General features: G+C 46.3%; 8 protein-coding genes across 17 annotated transcripts; 5 read left to right on the plus strand and 3 right to left on the minus strand.

The window, feature by feature from the left end:
* The first annotated feature begins 112 nt into the window (after positions 1–112).
* LOC4814739 (neuferricin homolog) lies at positions 113–1,241 on the plus strand. Its single transcript, XM_001354716.4, has one exon. The coding sequence runs from the start codon at positions 308–310 to the stop codon at positions 1,166–1,168; it is 861 nt and encodes a 286-aa protein (XP_001354752.2). The 5' UTR covers positions 113–307; the 3' UTR covers positions 1,169–1,241.
* A 276-nt stretch (positions 1,242–1,517) lies between these two features.
* LOC4815250 (COMM domain-containing protein 3) lies at positions 1,518–2,636 on the plus strand. The gene is made up of 2 exons (XM_001354715.4): positions 1,518–1,977; positions 2,059–2,636. Exons 1-2 carry the CDS (start codon positions 1,806–1,808, stop codon positions 2,520–2,522), a joined length of 636 nt encoding a protein of 211 aa, XP_001354751.3. The 5' UTR covers positions 1,518–1,805; the 3' UTR covers positions 2,523–2,636.
* On the minus strand, positions 2,520–3,910 carry LOC4815163 (methylmalonic aciduria and homocystinuria type D homolog, mitochondrial). 2 transcript variants are annotated; one of them, XM_015186161.2, is made up of 3 exons: positions 3,751–3,910; positions 3,111–3,667; positions 2,520–3,045 (listed from the first exon to the last, which is right to left on the minus strand). In XM_015186161.2, the coding sequence occupies exons 2-3, from the start codon at positions 3,648–3,650 to the stop codon at positions 2,731–2,733; spliced, it is 855 nt and encodes a 284-aa protein (XP_015041647.1). In that variant the 5' UTR covers positions 3,651–3,667; positions 3,751–3,910; the 3' UTR covers positions 2,520–2,730. The 2 variants fall into 2 exon arrangements, with proteins under 2 accessions (XP_015041647.1, XP_001354750.1); XM_001354714.3 differs by having other exon boundaries at positions 3,111–3,664; positions 3,751–3,906.
* A 705-nt stretch (positions 3,911–4,615) lies between these two features.
* LOC4814644 (uncharacterized) lies at positions 4,616–20,642 on the minus strand. 9 transcript variants are annotated; one of them, XM_015186158.2, is made up of 10 exons: positions 20,462–20,642; positions 19,484–19,605; positions 8,979–9,756; positions 8,801–8,920; positions 8,602–8,682; positions 7,239–7,347; positions 6,910–7,169; positions 6,508–6,564; positions 5,676–5,943; positions 4,616–5,614 (listed from the first exon to the last, which is right to left on the minus strand). In XM_015186158.2, the coding sequence occupies exons 3-10, from the start codon at positions 9,628–9,630 to the stop codon at positions 5,035–5,037; spliced, it is 2,127 nt and encodes a 708-aa protein (XP_015041644.2). In that variant the 5' UTR covers positions 9,631–9,756; positions 19,484–19,605; positions 20,462–20,642; the 3' UTR covers positions 4,616–5,034. The 9 variants fall into 9 exon arrangements, with proteins under 9 accessions (XP_015041644.2, XP_015041643.2, XP_033240053.1 ...); XM_015186157.2 differs by having other exon boundaries at positions 20,396–20,642; XM_033384162.1 differs by lacking the exon at positions 20,462–20,642 and adding an exon at positions 20,323–20,341.
* Positions 20,643–21,278: 636 nt separating this feature from the next.
* On the plus strand, positions 21,279–22,266 carry LOC6901380 (cytochrome P450 4d1-like). The gene is made up of 3 exons (XM_002134032.3): positions 21,279–21,387; positions 21,699–21,749; positions 21,823–22,266. The coding sequence occupies exons 1-3, from the start codon at positions 21,294–21,296 to the stop codon at positions 22,170–22,172; spliced, it is 495 nt and encodes a 164-aa protein (XP_002134068.3). The 5' UTR covers positions 21,279–21,293; the 3' UTR covers positions 22,173–22,266.
* A 35-nt stretch (positions 22,267–22,301) lies between these two features.
* Positions 22,302–22,983, minus strand: LOC6901379 (E3 ubiquitin-protein ligase RNF125-like). The gene is made up of 2 exons (XM_002134031.3): positions 22,755–22,983; positions 22,302–22,681 (listed from the first exon to the last, which is right to left on the minus strand). The coding sequence occupies exons 1-2, from the start codon at positions 22,864–22,866 to the stop codon at positions 22,422–22,424; spliced, it is 372 nt and encodes a 123-aa protein (XP_002134067.2). The 5' UTR covers positions 22,867–22,983; the 3' UTR covers positions 22,302–22,421.
* An 82-nt stretch (positions 22,984–23,065) lies between these two features.
* Positions 23,066–24,091, plus strand: LOC6901378 (uncharacterized). The gene is made up of 2 exons (XM_002134030.3): positions 23,066–23,395; positions 23,467–24,091. Exons 1-2 carry the CDS (start codon positions 23,387–23,389, stop codon positions 23,914–23,916), a joined length of 459 nt encoding a protein of 152 aa, XP_002134066.1. The 5' UTR covers positions 23,066–23,386; the 3' UTR covers positions 23,917–24,091.
* A 619-nt stretch (positions 24,092–24,710) lies between these two features.
* On the plus strand, positions 24,711–25,777 carry cona (corona). The gene is made up of 4 exons (XM_002134029.3): positions 24,711–24,919; positions 24,990–25,295; positions 25,355–25,530; positions 25,616–25,777. The coding sequence occupies exons 1-4, from the start codon at positions 24,800–24,802 to the stop codon at positions 25,677–25,679; spliced, it is 666 nt and encodes a 221-aa protein (XP_002134065.2). The 5' UTR covers positions 24,711–24,799; the 3' UTR covers positions 25,680–25,777.
* The last annotated feature ends 18 nt before the right edge of the window (positions 25,778–25,795 follow it).

Raw genomic sequence — 25,795 nt, forward strand, 5'->3', positions numbered from 1 at the left:
ATCTCGGCTCTAATATTCAAAAAAGGTATATAGCCGCCGATTGGTACTTTGACTCATCGCCCAAAAACATCGATATTTTTTTTATATATCAAGATGTAAATCAATATATGTCTTACATCCCTATCCCCGTGCCCAAACAAGATTTCATCGACAAAATAAAAATCAAATAAAAAAGAAAATAAAAAAAAACGTTGACATCGACCGCTCTTTGACTTGGCAAACTCCACCGTTGAGAAGGCGTGCGACCAAATAAACCCACGCTACTCACGTAGCGCGGTAAAACACAAAAAAAAAGGAAAAACCGAAAATGTTTGGGTTTGTGAAATATCTATTTAAATTGCAGTTTCTTTTTATTTTGGCAGCTGTGTTGGCTGGCCTTTATCGCACGGAAATAAAGCAGTTTGCAAACAGACATGCGGCTAACTACGTGGACAAAGCTGATGGCGAGACGGTTTCGCTCCAGTTCAAAGCGGCCAACGAAAACACAGCCACGGTCCTAACGTCTGCAGAACTTTCCAAATACAATGGCGAGGATGGACAGCCCATCTACCTGGCATTGCTTGGATCTGTTTTCGATGTGACGCGCGGCATCAAGCACTATGGTACCGGCTGCAGCTATAACTTCTTTGTGGGACGCGATGCCTCTGTTGCGTTTATAAGCGGCGAGTTTGAAGAGTACGACCCGCAGACTGCGGACGATGTGCTCACCCTGAAACCCAACGACCTCCTTGGCCTGGCCAATTGGAGGGATTTCTATGAGAAGGAATATATCTACAAGGGGAAGCTGATTGGACGTTTCTACGATGAACAGGGCGAACCGACGACGTATTACCACAAATACCTGGCGCTTTTGGAGCAGGCTCAAATAGCCAAGGCTGAGGTGGACGAGCTGCGCTCAAAGTATCCCGGCTGCAACATTGAATGGTCTGAGGCGAAGGGAACGCGCGTGTGGTGTACCAACACGAGCGGCGATGGCAAGGAGCGAGCCTGGACGGGCTTTCCACGAAAGCTGTATAGCCGCGGTAATAAGAATTTCAATTGCGCCTGTGTACCCGAATCGGAACTAGACCAAATAGATGCCGAAGGCCAGGCGGCTCATGGCGATGTCATGTTCAAGACGTACGACAACTGTTCGTCCCGAGCCAAGGAGTGTTTCTACAGAGTGTAATCTAAGCGCACCAGGTGGATTTGTTGTAAATATTGTACTTTATTTGTAGTAAATCGAAATTACAGACTCTACAGCTGGTTCGCTTTTTTGGTTCCAGGTCCGCTCTGTTAGCTGCGGTGGGTTCTTTTGCGTGGGTGGTCTCTTTTGTGCTGTTATGCGCAATCGTGTATTGTTTTAAAAATTTTATTTTCAACGTTATATAGAAATCCAGTAAAAGCAAGTATTTAGAATAAGCCAGTTAACTGGAAAATTGATTCATGAATCGTATAAAATGATGTGGGCATGGCTAAATGTTTTATACAGCTGAGAATATTCCACGGAAGATCAAAAACGAGAAATATGTATGATGGAACTTGAATTCGTCAGTATGAGACGGTATGTTTCGGTATATTGCTGAGGCAGCAACAGAGCAGCGACCAAATTAAAAAAAATAAATAAAAAAAGTATACGTTATACAAAAGAACTATAAGACGAAAATCCGTGGAAGAGCAGAAAGGCTGGCCGAATAATTGAACATATATATATTTGCATAAGTAAAAGTAAATTTTTTGCTTTTGCTTGGAGGATTTTTTATTGGTTCACAGCGAATCGCTGTTGTTGTGTATTGTTTATTTTAATGGATTTTGCCGCTTAACTAATGGCTACGGCTGCAGCGAGTTGCCCGGCAGTGGAGGCGGACACAGATGCCAGTAACTTAATCTCGGCTACTGTGGTGGCGGGCCTTAAAAACCTGGGCACGATTCTGACGCCCCCCATCACAAAGATTCTCATTGCGAATTCCCTCAAGTTGACCCTTCACCCGGACGCAAGTGAGAAAGACTACAATACCCGCTATATCTTCTTGGAAGTGATCTAAAGCTAATGCATATCCCTATTCCCATTCCGTAAAGCCATTGCACCGGTGCCTGAAATCTATGCCAACAATGCTGCCAGCGCCAAGCAAAGCGAATATGCCGTCGTTGCCCTCTACGCCTTGGCCACCAAGCATGCCTGGGATGGACTGACACTCCGCCATCAATTGGAGGGTCTCGCGGTTCACAGCAGTGCCGTGGATGAGTTGACACGCGTCTACGAGGACAATCGGAAGGATCTGGTGCTGCGTCAACTGCAAGTCGGACACAATTTTCCCCACATCACCGATGTCCAGTGGCGGATTGTGTGCGATGTAAAGTCCTCCACGTCCGCCACCAGCACAGGCGTTGCCCAGTTTTGCATTAATCTTGGCCGGTTTCAGCAAAGCAGCGGCGAACGGATCACAATTGTGGAGTTCGTGTGCAACGCCGAGGAGCTACATTCGCTGATCAATCGGCTAAAGGAGATCGAGAGGCATTGTAATCAAATGGCCATTAGATAGTAGGAACAAAACAATCTTATAATGTATATTCTCGCAGTATATAACAAGTCGTCTGTCTATGTAAGCCATATACAAAGTCGAAGTTAATAATCTAACCAGTTACCACAGTTCTAATCACAAATAGGCTTTTTCTTCGTAATTTAGCAGCCTCCATGCCACTCCTCTCCTCTAATGTGGTGGGCAGATAATTGTACTGAGCGGTCTTCCGTTAAAAGAGCCTGTTATAGTTCAGCTGGTCGTCGTTGGGCGACAGAATCTTCACTAGGATATCGTAGTTGCTTGGCGCAGTACAGTAAATAGTCCCTGAGAAGTGGGTATTGTCGTCCTCCTTGGCAGCAATCACCATGCAATGGTTTTTGATGGTCAGACTCATATTCAGCCCGCGGAAGCGCGAATCCTGCTTGTACAACATGGCATCCTCTTTGGGCATAAAGTAGGGTCGTCCACTGAACGGATTTAGGAAGTCCGACCAGAAGCCCATCGATAAGAGGCGATCGCTGATGTCTCTGGCGGCCAGCACAAACTTGAAAGGATGAGTAAAAGGATTAGTGAATCGCAAAAAAAATGTATTCGTTTGAACAGCTCTACCTTGGTGGCGCCTGTTTCGATGTCACCATCATAGCTCAAGGTGAGCAACGTAATGGCCGTATCCTTGCTTGCAACAGCGCGCACTGGGAACAGTTCGATGAGGGTGTCACGTATCAGCATGGGACACTGGCAGCAGGAGATCTCAAGGCTCGACTTGTCCTTATTTTCCTCTTTGTTGAAATTCACTATCTCCGAGAGTGGAGCCATCAGATCAATGGTGGAATTATAGCCCTGCCAGGCTGGGCCAAAGCCATTTGGCAAGTAGAAGCGATTGCTCTTTGAGGCAGTCAACTCCCAGTTCAGCTCGGACTCAATGCTGTTGAGATCGTCGTCGGCGAGCTCGCGAGTCCTGGTCACAATCTTAAACGGACTGCCTGCGTCCGAAGGGGATCCGCGCTTTGAGTAGTTTACTGCGCTTATCATGGCTGCCATTGGAATATCTGCGCTGAATAACCCAGTCCGGCCGCGGATGCGGGCTGTTGTCGGAACATGCCAGATGCGGCCCACAGTTTCGAGTGTGCGAATCAGTGTACGCGACATTATTATATCATAAGCTACTGCAAATGCGTAAAAATCATTGGCAATGAAAATGGAATGGTCACTGTGTCACACTCTACTATCATGATATCCCAATACGTACTTAATTTGTTGCGCCTGGATGAGGTACTTCTATATAATGGCAAGGATTCGAGAGAAAGTAAAAATTAACGTAGAATTTACTTTTAATCTGGTATAGTTTGTTTACTATAATATATTTATTTATTTTTCTTTTTCACTTTGACTTTTGACCAGTGTGACCGTAGATTTATCGTTAAAATATACCGTCCGACCCTCAAAAATATACCAAAATATGCCGTATCATTTTGAAAATATACCGTAAATATTTTGACGATTTCAAGTTCCATTATACATATTCCTCGATTTTGATATTCCATGGAATATTACTAGCTAGCTAATACCCTCAGATCCAAATGTATAATTTTTTTCGATTATTAAATCAATTTCCTACAAGACTGTTCAACTTTAAGTTCTTGTCTTTATTGGATTGTTTATAAAATAAGGTTTAGGGACAACAATGTATTTACTAAAGGCGACACCTGATGGGAAAATGTGAACGTTTCAAACATGTTCGCCCGTTTTTTTTTTTTTCATATAAGCCCCATGAGGCGCCAGTGGGAAAAACCTCCGTTATCCTCTCTTTGACATGCCGTTATTTTCCGAGATTTTTGAAAAAATTGAGATTTTGATGGTTAAAGATCAGGAATTCGATGTTGATCACGAATTAGTATTCGATATGGCCAGGGACATGGCTCTAAGTGGTGTTTCTACACGGTTTCTACACTGGTGCAGTTGTCAAGATTCAAGTTACCCGATTCAAGTTCGGTTATCAATACTATCGACTGGATACGAGTGGTGCGCGCCAAATATAAATCATTTGAAAGTGAATGAGCGAAAAGGTAGTTCTTCAGTTTAAACTCTTGGGATGCTACAAACTTCTCTGTTTTTCGTTGTTGCAAGCGTTTGCAATATTTATTTAATGTTGCATATACATAAAATAGATGTATATACGTCATATGTGTGTGTGTGTGGGTGTGTGTAAATTAAATTGTTTTTGTAGTACAAAAGTTATAACAAAATAAATAACAAGAAATTATTTAATACATACAATATTACTCAAACATACATATTATAATCGTAATGCAATCGTGCACGCATCCCACGATTGCCATACATTTTGGTTTACCAGGTGAAGTCCTCCCTCCAGCCCATTTCCCAAAAAACCCCCTCTTTCGCTTCCATTTCCGTGTCGGCCGTTGGGTAAATAATGAAATACAAGCACAGGCATGGGAAGTGAGGGCCGGCTTGGACTGGTCTGAACTGAACTGAACTGAAGTGGATGAAGGTGTAGATGAGATGCCACCGCTCAGACATTGGTGGGCGCATCCATGCCACAGATGACCGACTTGACGACCGCCGCTGCCGAAAGGGCGGCAAAGTTCTGCCACTTGCGGGTGGACATGCCGTCCTTGTAGTCGGAGATGCCCTTGACCAGAATGAAGCTCTCGCGGCAATTGCCGATAATGCTGTCAAGGACGCTGCTCATCTCCACATCGGTGGCCAGGAGGCCGTACTTGCGAGCAAACTGGGTGCGCAGATCGTCGCTGCGGACGAGATCCCGGCCAGAGCCAATCGGACCGAGATGCAGCCGCAGGCGGGGCACACCGTTCACCTCGTCGGCGGCAATGGGATGGGCCACCTCGATGACCTCGTTGTTGCCGATGTTCATGAAGAGCTTGTCCGTCTTGGGGTCCGGCCGCCCGAAGTCGCTCTCCGTCTTCTGGGCGAGCGTCTGCTGGGCCTGACCCAGATAGCTCTCCCAAGGACGCTTCAGCTCCATGTTTGCCTGCAGACTCTCGGCGATCTGCTGCAGTGAGTCGTTGATCGGAAAATAGGTCTTCACATCCTCGCCGCTCTTGTACAAATACACATACGGCTTCTCCTTGCTGTAATTGAATGATTGAATCGAATTCGGACTCGGACTAAGACTCAGACCCAGACACGTACCTGTTGCTTAGGAGTGCCCGCTGTTTGTCCACGTACGAGATGACCACATCGCCCAGCCTCACATGCTTCTTGTAGTCGGTGTAGTGCGGCACACCGCCGGCGACGCCCACTATGAAGACAAAGTCCACCTTTTGGAATGTGCCCAGGAGCCGTGTGGTCGTGTTGCCCGTGGCAGTCATCGCCTCCCTGGTGCTGCCAACCGACGGTAGCTTTGTGCTCACTATCCGGTGTGCCCCAATGTTGCCCAAGGTATAGACATTCGATTCACCTGCGCAGAGACGGAAAGGAGAATGGAAGAACAAAACTCAGTCAATCATTCATTCCTGGATTCATTGGCGTGGGTGCTAGGGGGGTACTTAACACACATATCAACATGGAACATGGGTGCTCGGATTTTGTACAGGGTGATGGAACAGAGTGCGTGACTGGTGCGTAATCAATCCCCCAAAATGATACAAACACAAACATTAGTCCCTCCCTGGACAATCCTTTACCATAACAACACAAAACAAACAGTAAAAAAACTCACGAAAACATGGAAACAAACAGAACACAGAACGAAGCATATCCGAGGAAAATTTTGAAAGTTGATCTGCAACAGGCCAGGCCCTCCTCGAATGGCGGCAGGAAGGTTTCCCCCGAGTTTGACAATTATTGCAAGCTCATACATATATGTACAATATAATGCCCCTATCCCATACAAGTGTTTCTTATATTATGTTATTTTTGCAGTCAAATCTTGGCCTCGATTTGTGTGCAGCAGTTTTAGATGTGGATGTGGACGTACATAGATATTGGATATTGGAGATGTTTGGACTCGTGTATGGCTTACCAAATCTTCGTTTCTTTTTTGATTTTCTTAGGGTGTTCGTTAGATTGGGATCGGAATCTGTTACGGGTGGTAGGCACATTCGAATGGGGTGTGGCAGAGTGGGGGAGGTTAATGTTTTGTGGTATTCGTGTGTCGCGCAGTCGCCGGGCAAGCAAAAACAAGCAATAATTTTATGCAAATTCATTCAATAATTGTTGTTGCGTAATAGTTTCATGGCGATGGGGTTGCCACCCGAGTCGTGGTTAGGATACGATTAAGAGAGGGGGGGAGGAGCGACAAAGAGAGAGAAAAAGAGAGAGAGAGAGTTGAGATATTATTAGTGAGGAGCTTGAGGATGGAGGAAGTACAGAACGTTTGCCAGCAGTCTATCGTCCACAATCGACTAATGGCCCCTCCACCTACCGACTGTGGTGTAGCGAACGAAGGTCTCCTTGTTCTCGAGCATCGCGTCCACCGCCAGCTTCTCGCAGTACTGCGCCGTGATGATGGCAATCGTCGGCTGCTTGTTGGAGGCTATCGTCGGCATCTGTTTCACCACCTTGATCTCCTTGTCCTCGTGATGGATGCGGGTGTAGGCATTGTACTCCATCGACTTGATCAGGCCCCGCTCCTGCAGCGACTGTATGACCAGCAGTACGTCCTGCTCGCTCCATCCGTAGTCCCTGCGAAAACAAATGACATGCGATTTTAGTTGAAAGCTCCACTGGCTGATGGATGCGAGCCACACTCACTTGGCCAGGTCCTCGGGCGAAACGGGATTGGGATAGGCCTGCTCGATCAGCTCGAGCACCTTCTCCTGTGTCAGCGGCGGAGATTCGAACTGCGATTCCTCCAGAGAAACTGCCAAAGAGAGGGAGAGAGAGACCACCATCAGTACAGGATCAGATACAGTCAGAGCTGGAGGAGCTAAGGCGCCTGGCTGCGGGGGTTATACGAGCATTTTCATATCGCTGCAGGGGCCGTGAACGATGCAACAAAGTTAGCAGGTGGGCGTGGCTGGTGGGCTGGTTAGGCAGTGGGTGTGGTCAGGTGGTTAGCACAGAGACGAGGACGGCACTGGGGGTGTTTCCGAGCGGTTTCGTTTGTCGAGAGACGATTAAAATGCCCAAGCAGCGTATTTTAATTGCTGTCTGCAGACAAATTGGTCTCTCAACGTGTCATTTGGGTCGGCGGAGGAGTGGGAGGGAGGGCCCCAGAGGGACGCAATGCGCAATGGACACTGATTCCTGGTTGCAAAAGGCAACGACCTGCAACGTCTGCAGTTGGAGCAGCACAGGGCGCCAGGGTAGCGTTTGAGGAGCAAGCAGTTCAACATAGGCATAGTTTGGGAAGCGCTCCTTGCAAGCAGCAAGGACAGCAGCACGTGGCTCGGCCGACGTTTGAGAGTCAGCACAGTTTGGTGGTAGTCACTTTACTGTTTTTTGAGCAGCCTACCACAACAGTTTCAAAATCAATGCATCAAGCAGTTCAGCATACACATATGTAGCTACTAATTAGGAAATACAGTAAACACAGTTGTGGGCGTCTTGATTGCAGTTGCAGTTCAGAAGCTTTGGCATTGGGTTTTACGATGACTGAAAGACCGCCAACTACAGTTCTGGTAGCTTTGGCAAGCAGTTCACCTGCCCACAGTTGTTCGAGCTTTGGCAAGTAGTTTTCTCAGTAGTAAGCTGCAGTTGCTAAAGTTTCAAAATACACGTACAGCTGCTTGATCCGAAGAGGTTGTACAGTTGCCAAGCCACTGGTTTAAGCAGTATTTATTATATTTGTTTAAATTCGCTTTAACATTTATTTATATTTTCAGTGCTTTTGGATTTTGTTGTAGTGTTGGTTTTAGAGCGTGCATTTAGTACGAAAAAACGGAACGAACAAAACAGAACAGAACAAACAACAACGAGTGGAAAAAGAGAGAGAGAGATATTGAGAAATAGTAGTGGACGGAAGGGGGGTAAGCGGCAGACACCACGGAAACGACACGCGGATTAGATGATTAGTTGCGGGAGGACCGGAAGTGCGGCAATCACTTCCGCCTGGCACTCAGCTGATCCGTGTACATGTCCAGCCAAATGGCCTTCATCAGATCGCCGCCATCACCTGTTTTCCTCTGCGCCAGCAGCGCCTCCTCGAACTTGCGATTGCAATCGCCGTAGCAGTAGATGATGTAACCATCCCGAGCTGCTTCCCCAGGAACGGGGATGACCCCAATCGAGTCGAATCGAATCGAATCAAATCAAAGATTAACAGGAGATGACGACAAAACAGGTCTCTCTGCTTCAGAGCAGGCTGTACTTACGCGGACGCGATGGCGGGGCCGATGTCTGCTCCAGGATCCGCAGCTCGATCTCGATCGACTGGATCTCCGAGTAGCCGTGCTGCATCAGCTTCATGATCTTCTTGATGAAGCCCACATAGTCTGCAAGAGAGCGGGCGATAAGTCAATCATCACTAGCGAAAACGCCCCGAAACTGTACCTCTGGGAAAGTCCTGCGGACTGACGAGCTCCTTGAAGAAGTCCTGGGCAATGTGGGCCTGCTTCTCGTCGTTGGTCAGCCAATCGCGGAACCAAAAGCGCAGCGTGCGCGACTCCTGCGAGTGCTTGCCCGTATTGGCGCTGACGAGGAACACCCGAAACTCCAGCGAGAGGGCGGCCGCCTTGCTGGCGCTCTTCTGCCCGGCGACCGTGTCCTTGTTGATGATGATGCCCGTGTGATCGCCGCCGGCCACGTGCACCCGGTCGTTGATCTCGTCCACCAGCTTCCTCTCGATGAGGATCACCGTGCTGTTGGCTGTCTTGCCTCGGGGCGTCATCACGACCTGCTCTGTCCGCGGCGGTGTCTGGCTCCTCCGAGAGGCGCTCGTGTTCTGGCTCTCTGTCTGTTCGCCTGCTGTGGCGCCTCCGCCAGCCAGCGGGGCTGCGACACTTTTATTGCCGTGCTGCCATTTGTTGTTACTGTTATTGCTGCTATAACTGTTGTTGCTGTTGCTGTTGCCATTCGGCAGGACCCCATTGGCGCTGCCGTTGCCGTTGCCGTTGCCGTTGCCTCCATTCGATGTCTGCGATTTGTTTGGCTTGGGGGGCGGCGGCGGCGGCCCCATCTGTGTGTGAGTTCTCCGGTCTGACATATTTTTACGGTTCCGTCTACGTCTCCGATTCCAAGCTCGATTCCCTCTCTCTCTCTCCTCAGATCCGACCGTCTATATGGGCGATGGGATGTCCTTGGGCCCGAAAAAACTTGATGATGTTGATTGCTGCCAAAAGAAAAGCAAAAGTTGTTGACTGTCAGCAAAGGTACAACAGAGGGGCACAGAGGGGTACAGAGGGGCACAGAGGGGCACGGGTACAGGTACAGGTACAGTGGAGCGTGCATGTCATGGGTTTTTCCTTGTTTTCGGGGGCTGCCAACTCTTAGATCTAATAGATGGTGGGATATACAAGGGAAACACTTCTGTCGGCCATTGGAAACCCCTTGCAGCCCTTTGGAAACCCTATCTTTAAAGTCCTCCTCCTTTCTTTTTTGGTGTGTATGCCTTTATCCCTCGGAAAGACTCGCCACTGTGCCTGGCAGTGTAATTTTAGGCCAGGCACTCGCATTTCCATATCCCCGTGGCTCAAATGTTGCCTCCCCCCTCGTCTCCTGGGACGGGAGGCCCTCTGACGTTGTCTCTTGTTTCGTGGCTCTGGCAATAAGCCAAACAAAATTAGAATTCATAACTAATTGGTGTCATACATCCCCCCCAAACCCCCCCACCCCCCAGACCCCGACCCACCCCCGCGCACCTGCTGGGGAAAATGCGACCCAGTGACTCGCTTTCCACCTGCAAAACAGACCGATAAAACGAGACCAAAACAAACGAAGAAACGCAAGAGGGAAAATCAATAGGAAAACTTGGTAGCACGCTGCACCCCCTCCCCCCCTCCCCACCACAGGGGTGCACGCCAGACGCCTGGCCGGGTCCTGCTCGAAAGTTTTCCCCGCAATTAAAGCCAAAAGTCAACTTCCGGCCAAAGACCAGCCGCAAAAAGAGTTTTTTGAACTCTCACGGGGACAACAGAAACCGAGAGACACCCCCACCCACCACCCACTGGGGCGTTGGGGGTGGCTTGTGTCCGCATATTTGCATAGCGAAGGGGTAGGGGGTTCCCCCCAGGGAAAAGGCGAATGAACCGGGCAAAAGGCAAAGGGAAATGCAACCAACAAAATTCCAAGGAAATGAAATTTACATTTTTCTCTCCACCATTCGAGAATGCCACATGCCACATACCACATGCCACACGCCACAGGGGTGTGCCTCAAGGGTGCTTTAAGAGTCCTTCTCTCGAGCAAAACTGTTGAATGGATCCATCCATCTATTCCAAAAGCAGGACCCCTCCTTGATCTGTGATCTATCGAAGGCTATATCTGGTTCAAATGTATTGCATTTCGATTGTAGAAGGGCTTACAGGGCTTACAGGACTCAGGAAGCAGGTTTAAGGATTGAAAGGGATCAGGTCTGTGGAGGCTGAATAAAGTCCCTTATTTTCTCTAGAAATGGTTGAGCACCTGCTGTACTTCCATTCCGCTGGAGGAATTGCCTTTTTGTATATTCCTATACGATTCTGTACGTATTTACTGCCCTCTTCCATGGTGTTCAAAGATGATTGTAGGGCTAAAAAGGCGGGGTCTCTACTTCAACCACAAGTGTCGGCTTTTGCGAATGTCTACTGTTCAATAGTTGGGATGCAAATGAGAGATGGGCATCCTAGAGATATGTGTACTTTGTGCCTGAATTTTCTGGTAATTCCCCTTTAAACCAAACCCAGTGCTTGTCAGACCCTCACTGGCAGTCTGACAGTCACAGTCGCTGACGAAGAGTTTCCGAAACTTGATTCTTAATTAGATTAAAGAGATTCTTCACAACCAAGCCCCCCTTAACCCATTCAACCCCCCCTTAACCCCTTCTTTTCGTGTGTCAAGGGTGCAGCAGCAGCAGCACTCGAATTTCATGAGCCGGAAATTATTTGCCGTCTGGTCTGCGATTTCAATTAAAAACAAAAAAAAGGCACATGGAGTACAGTCCCGCCCCTGGGTACCGTACCCCTTTCGAAAGTGCATTTTCTTCACTTCCGCTCACCCGTTTTGGGGAGTTTTCCTATAGTTGGGCGATCTTTTGGGGCCACTCGGAGATCCCATCCCTCTGGCCAGTGCCTGGCGATGCGTAACTCCCAGAGGTCGAATGGATGGCTGTTCAGAGGGCAGGGAAAAAGGGGTTTGGCTGCCAGCAGCGAAAACATTTTATGCTTGACAGAGCCCCAGTCACGTGTCCAGAGGAAAGAGCAGGAAACTGTGGAGGCAAAGAGGCGCTAAAAGGGGATCAATATGGTGGAGCGGGGCGAGCGGCGAGGGGCGAGGAGAGTACCACCATCCAGCATCGTTTCAGCAGCCCACACTTTGAATCTCTCTTTAAAGAACTCTTTTTTTGCACTCGAATTTAATGCATTGCGGGTCTGAGAGCCAGAAAAGTGGGCGAACAGGGAGACCCTGCCCACAGACAGGCCACAGACCGCCCTCATGCCTCATGCGCACAACAGCGGCCACACGAATAGCAAACACTCAAGTTGCCATAAGTGAAATGGACACTGGAGATGAGACGGATAATTTGGAGATTTAAAAGCAATCGAAAGATAGTTTTTGGTGGGGAAATAGTTAAAGAAAAAGCTCCAGAGGAAAGGCTTATCGGAACAACAAATACACACTCGTATAAGCCACAGTCCCTGCTTCCATGAGGGCCATGAAAGGAAACCTTTGGCTCCTTTGGATGTAGGAAGGGTAGGGAGATTTTTGCATAGGGAAGGATCTGAGAAGCTATATCTTTGAGCAGTGTACAGAGGGCCAGAGCTATGGAGTGCCCACCCTCGTCAGGAAAGATACAGAGCCCTTGCGATGTTCGATAGCACTCTATAGGAAAGCCAACTTCCAGCGATAAAAGTGGTTCGAAGCACATTCGAATTGGAGGCACGTAGGCATCGTAGAAACTTTGCCACATTTCTATAACTGTGACCCCAATCGTACAGGCAGTACGGGGAGGCATACTCATGGCATGCACTGTAGATAACCAATACTTGCGGTTTCCTGTTGCGAGAGTGGGAAGTGAGGCGAAGTGGTGGTGGCATGTGGCAAGCAAAACGAGCAATCTTCCAGCAACAACGATAGTTAGAGATCTTCAGTGTTGTATAACAATACTAAAGCAGCACTTCCATGCAAAAAGATTATTTTCTATAGTAAAGTATGCCTCAGAGATATTCAGTGTTGTATAACATCCAAACACTGTCTAGTGAAGCAGCAAAGTAAAACGAAAATATATTCCAACTGGAAAGTACAACCAAGAGACCTTCAGTGTTGTGTAACCACCAAAATGACACGTTTGACAACACTCTTTCATCAAGCTAATGCAAAATGGAAACGGCAAACAAGGCTACATCTTCCAACCGAAAACTACGACCAAGAGACCTTCAGTGTTGTGTAACCACCAAAATGACACGTTTTGCAACACTGTTTGGTGACGCTTACCCCACTTTCCGGTTTCGTTTCGCATGCAAATGGAGAATCGGTAATTGGGGGAATGGCAAACAACGAAAAACCGTCGAATTTACATTGTATACTCGTTGTTCATGAAAGTAAATGAGCAAACGAGTGCTGGACACATAATCTATGTGGTTTATCTACAAAAAGTAACAACCGCTAATTACCGCATAATTTGTGTTAATTTTGTGTACCTTTTGGAACGTACGGATGGATTGCACGGCTGTAATTAGCCCCAAGAAACCGGCGAAACCGGGCGGGGAGCCGGGGGTGTGGTCGGGACGTCCGGAGGTGATCCGAGGCGAAACGGAACGTGACTCAAAGTTGAAAAACTATTGAACCGATATACGAGTACGAGTACGAGTACGACAGACAAATAAGCAATTCCCTGACTCACAAATAAGGCAGAGGGCATGGGCATATGGCTTTGCCGATTGAGTGTTTCATTAATTACCAATCAACTCTGGGCGGGACGGAGAAGAGGCGATCGTGTCGCATCTGTTGAGTTTCTGGCCATATATTAATAGACCCCCGAACATCTCTGGACACTTTCATCATATTGTTACGAATCAGCTCCATTATGATGCCAAGGCCGGTCCAAAATTACGATTATTTCTCCACACCCCATGCCCTCCAGCGCTCCTCCCTCTGCGGTCTTTCGGTGTTTCGTTCTTGGAACAGTGAATTTACTTTTCATTTGTTTACAAAACAATTTGCAAGCATTTGATTATGCTTTCATTTTGGAGGCAGCTCTACGGCTGCCTCATAATTTACGATTCCGAATTTGGGTAAAGATTAAGGAAATTTAAAGATCAACAGCTATGGAAAATATGGTTTTCTTTGCCGATTTCTATGGTAAAGATCCGCTGGATTACAACAACTATTTTCCACTTGACCAATTGAATTCTCATTCCCCTGAATATATTCTAAGAACTGGTGTTTCTTCTGGCCTCAAAATCGTTACAGAATTCCCCATCAAATGGCAAGGCATCGATCCATTGGAATCAATAGTCGCCTAGATTTTTCCTTGAACTTTGGCTGCAAAAATGAAATATAATAATAAGTGAATCGTAATTTGCATATTTGAATGGCAGAAAAGCCCCCCCCCCAAGGAATGTTTTTAATTGGCGGCCCAGAGAGACCCTCGGCTGGGGTCCGAGGTCTGGGCTCTGGGGTCTGGGGTCCCGGTCTCATCGAGAATTGGCTATCAAACTGCGGATGACGTCACCGTCCCACCCAGACTCTGACGCAATGTTTGCGGCATTTTGTGATTATTTTAATCGTGAAACAAGTTCGGTGGGCGGGGGGGGGAAACTCGTGAGAGCAGCGGCGCCTGACCTTCGAAAAAGTACAATCTAAGCTTTGGCCGGGAGGGAGGGAGGGAGGGAGCGTGGGGGGGGGGGGGGGGGAACTAGATTTGAAATCTCGCCTGCCGCATGCGTCGTCGTTGTGTCTGGATCTGGCTGCTGCCTCGTTTGTGGCCAGATTCTTGCGCAAATCGGGGGAAAATATTTATACTCTCGAGACACACAATCCACATAGATACACTCGCAAGTGCGTGTGTGTAGAGGCGATCCATCGCTTTAGTGGGACACCTTTGAGTCCATGAGGAGGAGGAGGAGGCGGAGGAGGCGGAGGAGGAGGAGCATGGGGCTGTGGCTGGGGCTGGGGTGTCGTGTGGGCGATGTGTCTTCCTCTTGACGACGACTGATGCAACATTCACTTCTGTTGTGGCACCGAAGTTTCGTCACAAGTGGCATGCGTCATCTGTGGTGCCCCTCCCTCTCCCCCTGCCGCCTGCCGCCTGCTGATTGAAGCGGTTGATCAATTAGCTCTGTGGATCAATATACCCCCTCCAAGGCGTGGGTGGGTTGGATGGATGACCCACCCCTCCCCCCTCCAATGTCCAATTGCAGGCATGCACGCAACATCGCACTTGCCACGGGCTGGACCCGGCCACGCCGGCGAGATACCCTGTAAAAAGGCTGCCCCAAAAGAGGCAAAAGAAGACGAGGCTTCGTTCTGGGGAATACTTTCTAGGAACTCTCCTGAAGTGCCCCTGCTTCTGTCTCCTATACCCCCCTCCCAGGAAAAGGCTTTCTTTGTTTTGCCAACTTCTTGGAATTAGCGCCTGGGCGCCTGGGTGTGCGGGTGGTTCTTGGCTTCTTTGGGGTCTCTGCCGGGGCGGGTGGGTGCTTAATAAATTAGACCAGCAGCAGCAGCAACAACAACAACGACTGTGCAGCAGTTTCTTGACAGTTTTATGGCCACGTAATACAGCCCCGAATGCAGCGCCACCCCACACGGCCCCGTCTTCCAGATGGGTTCTACATTCTCTGTGTCAGTGGTGGTTTTCTTTCAAGAGTGGGCTAAAGTGTGACCTACATTGCGCCTGGCAAGCGGGTGGGGAGGGGGGTGGGGGAGTAGCCCTTCCGGTTCTGGGGGATGAAGGGGGATAACGCACATAAGTAGTGCCGCAGCTCGGACAACCCTTATGTTTGTTGTGGAGAGGTGTGGTGGCCCATTTCGAAAGACGATTCATGGAAGATTCAAAGCCGATTCCAAGCCCATCCATAGCCCATCCATAGCCGATTCCAAGCCCATCCATAGCCCATCCATAGCCGATCCATAGCCCATCCATGGCCCATCCATAGCCTATCCATAGCCAATTTCTAGCCCATCCATAGCCCATCCATAGCCCATCCATAGCCGATCCATAGCTGATTTCTAGCCCATCCATAGCCCATCCATAGCCGATCCATAGCGGATTCATAGCCGATTCAAAGCCCATCCATGTCCGATCCATAGCCGATTTATGGCCGATTCAAAGCCGATTCCTAGCCCATCCATACCCGATTCAAAGCCCATCCATAGCCTATCCATAGCCAATTTCTAGCCCATCCATAGCCCATCCATAGCCCATCCATAGCCGATCCATAGCTGATTTCTAGCCCATCCATAGCCCATCCATAGCCGATCCATAGCGGATTCATAGCCGATTCAAAGCCCATCCATGTCCGATCCATAGCCGATTTATGGCCGATTCAAAGCCGATTCCTAGCCCATCCATACCCGATTCAAAGCCCATCCATAGCCCATCCCTGTGCCCCAAAAAGCAGCCAAAATGTAGGCAGCTTTTGCCCAAAACCAATGCCAAAGCGGCGTCTCCATTCCCCTCATCCCCTCTAGGCTCGTATTACAAATACAACTTTCAAATATGCCGCTGCCCCACACACACTCAAGGGGGGCGAGGGTAGGGGGGCGAGGGTAGGGGGGCGGGGGCAGGGCATGTGTGCCCCACTCACATCTCAAATATCATTTGATTATCGCATTGAGTGTACTCGTGAATGAGGCTAGCTCTGGGCTCCCATTCCCCCGCTCGTGCCCCTCGTTCCCCTCGTCCCCCTTCTCAGACATCATATCAATTTACAGCAACGCCCCATTTCCCGCCTCAATCTAGGGAGTCGCTCCAATGCCCCAAAGAGGCAAAGTGCGAAAACAAATCAAATCTAGAGAAAAAAAAAACCGAATGGAAATTACGAGTACTTTTAAATGCAGAGAGGCAGTAGAGGCAGTAGAGCCCCTCAGAGAACCCCAGAGAGCACCCGAGAGCACCCTAGAGCCCGCCAGAGCCCCTCAGAGCACCCCCAGAGGCCTCCCAAAGGCCCCCCAGAGTCCCCCCCAGAGCCATAGACAGATGTTGGACAAAGCAACGGGTGTTACGGACACGAGCACGAGTATCTTCTTCAAAGGTTGAATGAACCGATTCGATTCGATCCGATCCGATCTCCGATTAGCGTAGCCCCGTCTCCCGCCTTCGGGGAAAAGGTGTCGAGCAAACACTCGCCAAAATATGGAGAGCAAAACAATGGAGATCTCCACTCTGGCAGGAGTTCTCCACTCGAAACCATTTGAAACGGCTCCCGATTATACCCAGAGAAAAAAGAGGTAAAATTTCAATGGAGGCGAATCTCTAGGGATAGCATGGAATGCATGAATAGAATAGAACTTCCCTTTCTTATAGAGAAGTTCTACCGCGGAGAAGTGCCCAATAGATGTGCTCCAAGTTGCAGAACTTGAGATATCTTCCATACTATCCATGAGAATAATAAACTATTCGATCACTAGCTACTAGGGGCCTTCAGCTCTGCTGTTTACATATCTCTAAAAATATGTTAATTAAATTAATGTTTTCAGGTTTATTAACTCTTTAAAGAGTTCTTTTGTACAAAAATCTTAAAGGTTTAGCTGTATTATAATTAATTGACTTTCCAGCGTCTTTAAATAGTATATTTAATGTTTATATATTGAATATACATACACGTTTCCAGCTAATTAAATATACATATTTTATATAAATCCAACTGAATTCTGTTCTTGGGTGGAAAAACCGTATATTTCATTGAAATATGGCAGATTTGTTCATACATTTTGCTCTGCGAATGGTACCCAAAGCTCCTTCATTAATTGGCAGCATCCCATACCATCCCATACCATCCCATTCCATCCTTCCTTATGGATAGACTTCCCAGATACATCAAATTTCATTATATTTTTAATCGAAATTTTTCTCTACATTTTAATCAAATTTTGCACGGAATAAATTTCGATTGTTGCCAAAATATGTTACAAATAAATTTCGAATGTTTGCTGTCAAAATTTTGTTGCCTCAACTCGAGAACTGGAAATTGAAAACCAAAAGTTTTTGTATGGCCGAAATTTCTGCATACTGGTAGACCCTGAGAATGAGATCATTTTTAGACCTCTATTTGTATCTCTCTCGCTCTCGCTATCGCTGCTGCTCTCGCTGTTGCTCTCGCTGTCTCTCCCTCTCTCTCTCACAGCTGTGTGTGTGTGTGTTTCTGTGTTTGTGTATCTGTTTTTCGCTATGGGACTTCGTTTGGGTGCTTTTTTGTATACAATTTGGCTGGGCAAATGTTTTTGGCATCGTTAAAATTGTTGAAATATCCCCTGGCACTGGAACAGCATCAACATTAAACAAAACAATCGTTGACCGAAATGCAGGTCACGCAGAAATAAAACAATGAACGATTTCGGGGGGGAGGGGGGAAGGGGGTGTCGAAGAGCTGGTCTCCGTGCACCTCCTAACAGCCTCGAGAGTTCCCGTTGTGGTCCACCGACGGCAGATCACGGAATGGACGGACCACGCTATAGAGCCCGTGTTCCTCCCGGACATAGCCACGCTTCACGGCCATGTCGAGCTTCTCCGCCACACCATTCCAGAAGCGCCAGTCTTCGGGCTTGGGCTGCGGATTCAGATCGACATCGTGCAAACAGTGGATGAGGAATGGCAGGACATACCTTATTCCTGCGGTACACCTCCTCAAAGATAGCCTCGAGGGTGGCTGGTTCCTGGAAAGAGGCCACCACGGGAATAACCTGAGCGGAGAATCGAGAGAACCGGGACACGGCCAGGTCCGGGTGGTATTCCAGTTTCATCTTGTTACGGTCTTTTCAGATTCACTACGTTTACAGTACGTTTGTTACGGTTTACTGTATTTTTTTTGTAGTCTTAATAGATTGAAAAGGAATTGTGAACTCCACAAGGAAAGCCGAACGATTGACTGACAAATCAAAGGTTTCTTTGGCAATGGATTTGTTTCGGTCGAGGGAACAGCACGTTCTATAGAGATTTGACGGACTTGTAGTACATCGAACCAATATGCCTTGACGCCCGTTTTCCAGGGTAGTAGTCCGGAGGGTAAACGGAAATGGACTTGGATTATTTGAGAGCGCACATAGAGAACCCAAAACAGAATAGTTATCAACGAAATTCAAGTAATAAAACTGCACAGGGAGAGGGGGAGAGACGCAGAGCGGTGGAGAACGAGACAGTCATAAAGGGTAATCGTTTTTGGCTCAGCTTAATGGAGGTCAATATCGTTATACAGCCTTGTCCCCGTCTCTGTCTCGAAATATATAAATTCAAATGCACCGAACAATTGTCTACGATACAGCCCCGAGCCCCGAGCCCCGTACGCTCGAAGCCGTAATCCGATCTTTCAGATGAGTAGAAGCCACCCATTGGAAAGGAGAAAAAGTTTCCGTTTCGGGAACATTTTCACAGTCTCCTCCGTTCGCTTATGGTACATTTTTTACAGCCAATCAGCCTGTATCTTAATTTAGGTACTACCATTTTGAGCACTCGAATGATTCACATCTCGGCGCTTGAGGCGAAAACTTTTCCAAGAACTTTTCGAACACAAAAAGCTACCCGAAAAGGGTATTGACTATTTTCTCTTTAGTCATCAGTTTCGCGGGCCCTGAAGTGGAGTGTTTATAAATAGATGTGTACATGTTTTTGGTGAAAGTACAACAAAGACATTGTTGCGGGGGCGACGCTGGCCCTAGAGGCCCCCACCACTTGTACCACAATCCCCGCATGGGACACTCACCTGTTGAAACGTTGAGGGTCCGCAAATGACGTGGTTTTTGTTGTTTTTTTGTATTATATGTGCAACCGGTTTGTACTTTTTCGGCTATTTTTATTGTTTATTTCTTAATGGGTTTTGTTCTTCTACACGGAGAGAAAAAAGAAGAGCTTTACAAACACGAAGTGTGCGAAAAATTTCATATCTTATCTTATCGGAAGAGGGGAGAGGGGAGAGGAGAGCATAAAGAGCACGGAGTGCGGTGTGCGGTGTGGAGCAGGTGGAGGAATGTCTCATTATCATCAAATGATAAGAGGCACATCGATATAGTGGTTTCGTTCTGTTTGTTGTTTGGTGATTTCGGAACGCGACTGTGATGGGGTTGTAACTACAATAAATAGTCCCGTCCCCGCTGACTGTGCTCTAAAATTGCACGCTGACGTCAGGCTGCGCTCCAAAAAGGCAGGGAGGATGAGTCACCTCTCACACTCCCTCTCTCACTCTCCCACCCTCTGTCTCTCTGCCGATCTAGCGTTCTTCCACTGACGTCATAAGCTCAGCAGCGGGTAGGACAACAAGGGGGGGAGGCAGAGAAGACAATAGGGTTGCACTTGAAACGGTATCCACAAACCGAACCGGTTCACCTTCAGCTGATCACAGCCCCGCGCCATCCTACCACTGCTCTGGCTCTCCTCACTCCATTCAAAATCTCAAAAAAATTGCTGCTGCGCCGTTTACTTGCACAACACAACAACACGAAAACAAAACAACAAATACCAACAGAATTTCCAACAAACTAAAAGATAACATTATCTAGACATAGGTACAATGTGTATTGTGTGTGCTTATACATAGGTACACACGCGTTCCGTTTCAAAAAACTCTCTGGTTGTATTAATAAATTACAGTGTCCGAAAATGCGCGCGCGTCACTTACACTTTTACACTAAACAGCACGCACAAAACAAAAAACACACAGTCGAGTTCTGCTCAGTACACTTACGCCAAAATGCCGGCAAAACAAATTGGAGAGAAATAAAGTGTGGACCCGTCGTCGGTACGTGCGGTTCGAAAAAAAAAACAAAAGTAAACATCCAACTCTACACGGGGAACTACGGATTTGCTACAGAATGGGAGGAAAAAGAGGGTGTGAAGAACGGGCAAAAACGCCCAGAAAAGCCAACTGATGGATTGTAGAATCCACCCCTTTTGCCCAATATACCTTGGAGGCAAAAGCCAATTATGTCATCAAGGTATATTATCTTCACTCACGAGGTGAAATTAGTACGAACCGTGCAATTCGCGTTGGATTTATTGCCTGTTGTCCATACCCTTTTTTATAGCCCATTCTAAATTACGACTCATTTTTTGGTCACAGGAGAGAGCACTTATCGATACAATTATATATCGTTTGACCCTTAGAAATATACCAAAATACGTTACAAATTTCAAAATATACCGTGAAAATACTGACGAATTATATTCAAATTCCTCATATTCTTCGTTTTTGTCATTCGGTTAAATAGTAATAGTTAGCAAGGACCCTCAGATCTAAACTCATAATTTTATCCGATTGATGAATCACTTGCCAACAAAACTGGCTAACTTATGGTTTTCTTTTTATTTAATTATTTGTTGAAAAACGGTTTAAACAAAACCGGTCAACAACAATAGCCCCTAAATGTATTTCCTTACATGGTAACTACACGCTAACTACAAATTTGATACATATTAACAGTTTATTTTATATAAGCCTCATCAAGCGCCAGTGTGATAAAGTTCCGTTATCCACTTCTTGAGACGGTTTTATTCCGGCAAAAAAAACATTAATTTTGATGGATCGGGAATTCTATGTTGATCACGAATTTGAATTCGATGTGGTAAATAGCAATTCTTCACGATTTCTACATTGGTGCATTGGACAAGACGGTGAGTCCTATCACTAACCATACAGCATACTGTATGTGGTTAAACCGCGGAAAATAATACTAATAAAAATATTAATAATCCTATCCTTCATCTTTACTTAACTAGCTTTACATTACTAGCTAGCTAATTCCTCAGCCCTAGACACATTATTTTACACTATTGATGATTCAATGACTTTAAATGCTTCCTCTAACTTGATTGTGTCTAAAATAAGGTTTGATAAAAAAAAAATAAAATTAATATTAAAATTATGTTTTTCACGCTGATTTGAAACATTACTAATGACTTAATCTCAAATTGACATGTTTTAGACCTATTTATGCATTTTAATAGTCGCAGAGTGGTGGAGGAGTGCGAGATAAGTAAGTATCACGCCCTGCCCAGGCCATGGTCACATCAAGGTATAATTTTCCGAATACTCTACCTTCCAATCAGATGGCAAACGCATTCCCGCTGGCACAAACATCGGCATCTCACCCCTTTACCTGGGTCGCCGCGTGGAGCTCTTCAGTGAGCCCAACAGCTTCAAGCCGGAGCGCTTCGATGTAGTCACAAGCGCCGAGAAGCTCAACCCCTATGCCTACATACCCTTCTCTGCGGGGCCGCGCAACTGCATTGGTCAAAAGTTTGCCATGCTCGAGATTAAGGCCATTGTGGCCAACGTTCTGCGTCACTACCACATCGACTTTGTCGGTGACACAACGGAGCCGCCCGTGCTCATTGCTGAACTGATATTGCGCACCAAGGACCCGCTACTGTTCAAGCTGCAGGATCGCGTCTACTAACCACAAGCACATTCTCGCGTTAAAGCGGTTTCTGTATCTGTAAATAATACTGAAACCCCTTAAAACGTACAGCTGTGCTCGGCTTTCATCTGGGAAAAAGATCCTAAGTCAATGAAAGCCAGGAACATCTTATATTTAACACCAAATTCATTCCTCATTCTTCCTTCCGAAGTTAAAACTAAACAAAAACAAATTCAGGAAGAGGCTCAGATGACTAGCAGAGCATTGGTACTGTATCGAATTACAGTATTACAAATAAATGCGCATTGTATCGTGTATGTCCTGTTCCATGTTACACCTTGGGCACTTGTGAGAGTAGCGTATGGCGGTTTCGATGCATGGGCGACAAAAAACGTGTCCACATTTTGTCAACAATGGCTCCCGGTCGCATACGATTTCCAGACAAACCGGGCACTTGTAAGCCCCTTCCGAAGGCTCGTTTTCGTCGTTGCGCTTGCGCATCGGACTCGAAGGGTCATGGGTATTGGAGCTAGCAGAACTAATATTGGCTAATATTGGAAAAGCGGAACAAAAAAAAAAAAAATTAGTCTCTTGAATGAGGTTAAGATTTCGTAGACATACATGTTTCAACTTCCTCCTGGGAATTATCTACCCCGATGATGGCGAATGACACGGAAACATTCGGGCTAGATTGGGAAGTATTGTTGCTCACAGTATTTTGAAAGTTCTCCATGTCGGAATATTCCAAGAAGTTTTTTAATAACTGAAGACAAACGTGTCTAATTTTGAACAACCTCTTTGTTCACAACTCAACCTGCTAATGACACAGTTTTTAGTTTTCTCTTTCTATTGACAAACGGGATAAAATGGTTGAAGCAGGCGCAAAAGCGCACACACATGCATATATACACATATTTGCACATTTGCCCATATGCAAACACAAATATATGGCGAATGGCAGAGTAGGACAGAAAATCAGCAAAGGAAAACGCAAGAAAACAGCAGTACGCACTTGTATTCTCCGCCGAGAGGATGCCATCCCGCTCACACTCGCACTCACAGGCCAGACAACAGCTGTATCCTCTTTGAAGCAAAACACCTATTGTCTCCCTCTTACACATACTGAACCCTACATTCTCGTGTGGCGTCAAATAGCCCATCAGAAACCACGAAAACGGCTGGCAAGAAGTAGTTGATCTGCGATTGAGTAGAAATTTGGCAGCAAGAGCGACTGCGCGTTGGAGAATTCAGAGATGACGTTTGTAAGTAGATCAAATCTGTGCGAAACAGTTAATATAAATATGCGTGTCCATTTGTATTTGGAACTTGGCAGATTTCTGAGACTAAGGCTAAGATACGCCTCGCCACTCTCCCTAAATGGCACGAGCGCGTGGAGGAACAGAAGCTGAAGCGGAAGCAGAAGCCTAAAATGCAAGAAATGGGGCTTATTAGCCGCCAAATGGAATATTATGCCTGGAAGCATCGTGCTTACATTGAAAGCTTCTCGATTTCGCAGGAGAATCAAGACCACGGTGAAATTACACGCTATATGAAGTCGCAGGATAATCAGTTACCGTGGGAAAGGAAGAAATCGAAGGACGATGCTATTAAACGCTGGGTGATTTCGCAGGAGAAATACGTCCCGCTGAGGTCGAATGAGATGCCCAGCTATGAGACACTCGACAAATCCCAAAGTGAAGATGTGGCACAGGAAAGTCATTCGGAAACTTCGTGGAGACAATATCAACATATCTTCGAAAACCTGTGTCCGCAAGCTGAGTGACCTCAAGTTGGATGACTTCAAGTTTTGGTGACCTCAAGTTGGGTGGCGAACAGCCCGAGGAAACTCCTAACAATGAGTACAAAGGCACATGCACTCACAGTATGTATGGCTAGTGGATAAGCTGAAGAGAACTCTTCAATTTCAATAAAGTCTGTACCAATAAGCTAAAATTAAATCTGTTTTGTTTCGCCGAATACATAATATAGCCAGTGTAGTAGAGATGGAAAAGCAATGTCATTGACGTTTTATTCAATCTCAATTCAAAAGATGTTTATAGTCTAGTGGAATACAATAATAATATATTCATATAAATAAAAAAAAACAGGAAAAAACTACATTGGCGGCCATTTTGGATAAATAAAAATGGCCGTGATTTCTACTGTGGCAATAGCAATAGTTTCCACTATCGATGGTGGAACCCACCAATAGTATCGATAGTACTATCGGGATATTTTAAAATTCGCTTCAATTAACAACTTGACTAGAAAATAAATACAATAAGAACCATTTTTAATGGTTTGCGCCACACCAACGCATAGAAACATGCATATGTAGATGTATATATAAATGTTTGTATAAATATACATAACATATTTGATTAACTGAACAAATCTCTCTATTCCTTCTGAGCTCCTCCCCTGACTTAATATGCTAAATGCATCAATGTATTTTATGAAATATGTAAACAATATCAATGTTCAAATTTCCCGCTCGATTCTATCGATGGTGAACCGAAACAATTGATGGTCGGCAAATTTTTCAACCATCGATACTTTCGATGGCACTATCGATTTTTTCCCACACCTAGCGATTGCAGTCAAAGTTTAGGCCGCGCGTTTTTTTTGTAATATATATTCAATATTTGCGCATCGAAAAATAAAATATGCACAGTGATAATGATAATGCGTGCGCCCTTAATGGCAATCAGCAGGACTCCAAAGAAGTTGCTTGCGATCCCGTCTCAACGATCCAGGCGTATTTGGCGGAGATGCTGCGCCAAACGGTAAGCGGCAGCCATCATTTTACAAAATATTTGTTCGAAGGTTGGCTTGGCTCATATGAATGACTTCCAGCGCGCCGAGAATACTTCTTTGGAGAACGAACTTAATGAGCTGCAAGAAAACCAGAAGCTGCTAACTGATCAGAAGGCTGAAGCCATCTGCAGTATGAGTCTTCCAATCGCTGGGGAGAATTCGATAGAGCTGCTTCCCAACTTGGATGAACTGACTGCGAAGGAGACTACCCTGAGCAGTCAACTGAGCGATCTGGTGAAAATAAAGCAACAACTGAGTCTGGCCTATGCTGATCACTGCCAACAGGCCATACATGTCACCGAGGAGCGAGACGGTAATGTTACCTATGATGAGTTCACATCGATGGTATGTAACTGTGCACCTGCATTCTCGCATCGTTATTTCACCTCGGTGCATGTTTTCAGAGCTATGAAGATCTTAAGAAGCTCATACAAGAAGATTCTATTAAACTGTGTGAAATGAAAAGAAAGTCAGAAGAACTGACCGAAATACTACGCTCGAAACGCAAGGAGCAGGATGCCAATCATAAAGCCTTGCTGGAGCAAATCAGTGTACTCGAACTGATCGCGCTCGAAGCCTTGTAAGCATACACAATTCATATTCATGCATATATGGTACATTCATATACATATATGGTAATACTTTACACATCTCTTCTCATGCAGCGAACTCGCGAACGAAGTTAAAGTTGACTTAAGCTATTGCAACGAAGGCCGCCAATTAGATTAGTAGAATACTACCAACTAATTTAAAGAACACCACTGCAAACTGTCTTATATGCTTACATATGTAAAACTTTCATTCAATCAACCATTTTCCTAAACAAATAAAAAATACATATTTCC

The sequence above is a fragment of the Drosophila pseudoobscura genome, chromosome X (genome assembly GCF_009870125.1).
Source record: "Drosophila pseudoobscura strain MV-25-SWS-2005 chromosome X, UCI_Dpse_MV25, whole genome shotgun sequence".
Classification (NCBI taxonomy): domain Eukaryota; kingdom Metazoa; phylum Arthropoda; class Insecta; order Diptera; family Drosophilidae; genus Drosophila; species Drosophila pseudoobscura.

Bases quoted from the DNA above. Each gene is read 5' to 3' on its own strand.
- LOC4814739 (XM_001354716.4), top strand. From the start codon at position 308: ATGTTTGGGTTTGTGAAATATCTATTTAAATTGCAGTTTCTTTTTATT.
- LOC4815250 (XM_001354715.4), top strand. From the start codon at position 1,806: ATGGCTACGGCTGCAGCGAGTTGCCCGGCAGTGGAGGCGGACACAGAT. The intron at 1,978-2,058 runs GTGAGAAAGACT...CATTCCGTAAAG, and splicing joins GACCCTTCACCCGGACGCAA to CCATTGCACCGGTGCCTGAA.
- LOC4815163 (XM_015186161.2), bottom strand. From the start codon at position 3,650: ATGTCGCGTACACTGATTCGCACACTCGAAACTGTGGGCCGCATCTGG. The intron at 3,046-3,110 runs GTAGAGCTGTTC...CATCCTTTCAAG, and splicing joins TCGAAACAGGCGCCACCAAG to TTTGTGCTGGCCGCCAGAGA.
- LOC4814644 (XM_001354713.4), bottom strand. From the start codon at position 9,630: ATGTCAGACCGGAGAACTCACACACAGATGGGGCCGCCGCCGCCGCCC. The intron at 8,921-8,978 runs GTACAGTTTCGG...GCTCTCTTGCAG, and splicing joins TCCGCAGGACTTTCCCAGAG to ACTATGTGGGCTTCATCAAG. The intron at 8,683-8,800 runs GTAAGTACAGCC...CTGGGGAAGCAG, and splicing joins GGCCCCGCCATCGCGTCCGC to CTCGGGATGGTTACATCATC.
- LOC6901380 (XM_002134032.3), top strand. From the start codon at position 21,294: ATGGATCGGGAATTCTATGTTGATCACGAATTTGAATTCGATGTGGTA. The intron at 21,388-21,698 runs GTGAGTCCTATC...GACATGTTTTAG, and splicing joins TTGGTGCATTGGACAAGACG to ACCTATTTATGCATTTTAAT. The intron at 21,750-21,822 runs GTAAGTATCACG...CCTTCCAATCAG, and splicing joins GGTGGAGGAGTGCGAGATAA to ATGGCAAACGCATTCCCGCT.
- LOC6901379 (XM_002134031.3), bottom strand. From the start codon at position 22,866: ATGGAGAACTTTCAAAATACTGTGAGCAACAATACTTCCCAATCTAGC. The intron at 22,682-22,754 runs GTATGTCTACGA...TTCCAATATTAG, and splicing joins CCAGGAGGAAGTTGAAACAT to CCAATATTAGTTCTGCTAGC.
- cona (XM_002134029.3), top strand. From the start codon at position 24,800: ATGCACAGTGATAATGATAATGCGTGCGCCCTTAATGGCAATCAGCAG. The intron at 25,296-25,354 runs GTATGTAACTGT...GCATGTTTTCAG, and splicing joins ATGATGAGTTCACATCGATG to AGCTATGAAGATCTTAAGAA. The intron at 25,531-25,615 runs GTAAGCATACAC...CTTCTCATGCAG, and splicing joins CTGATCGCGCTCGAAGCCTT to CGAACTCGCGAACGAAGTTA.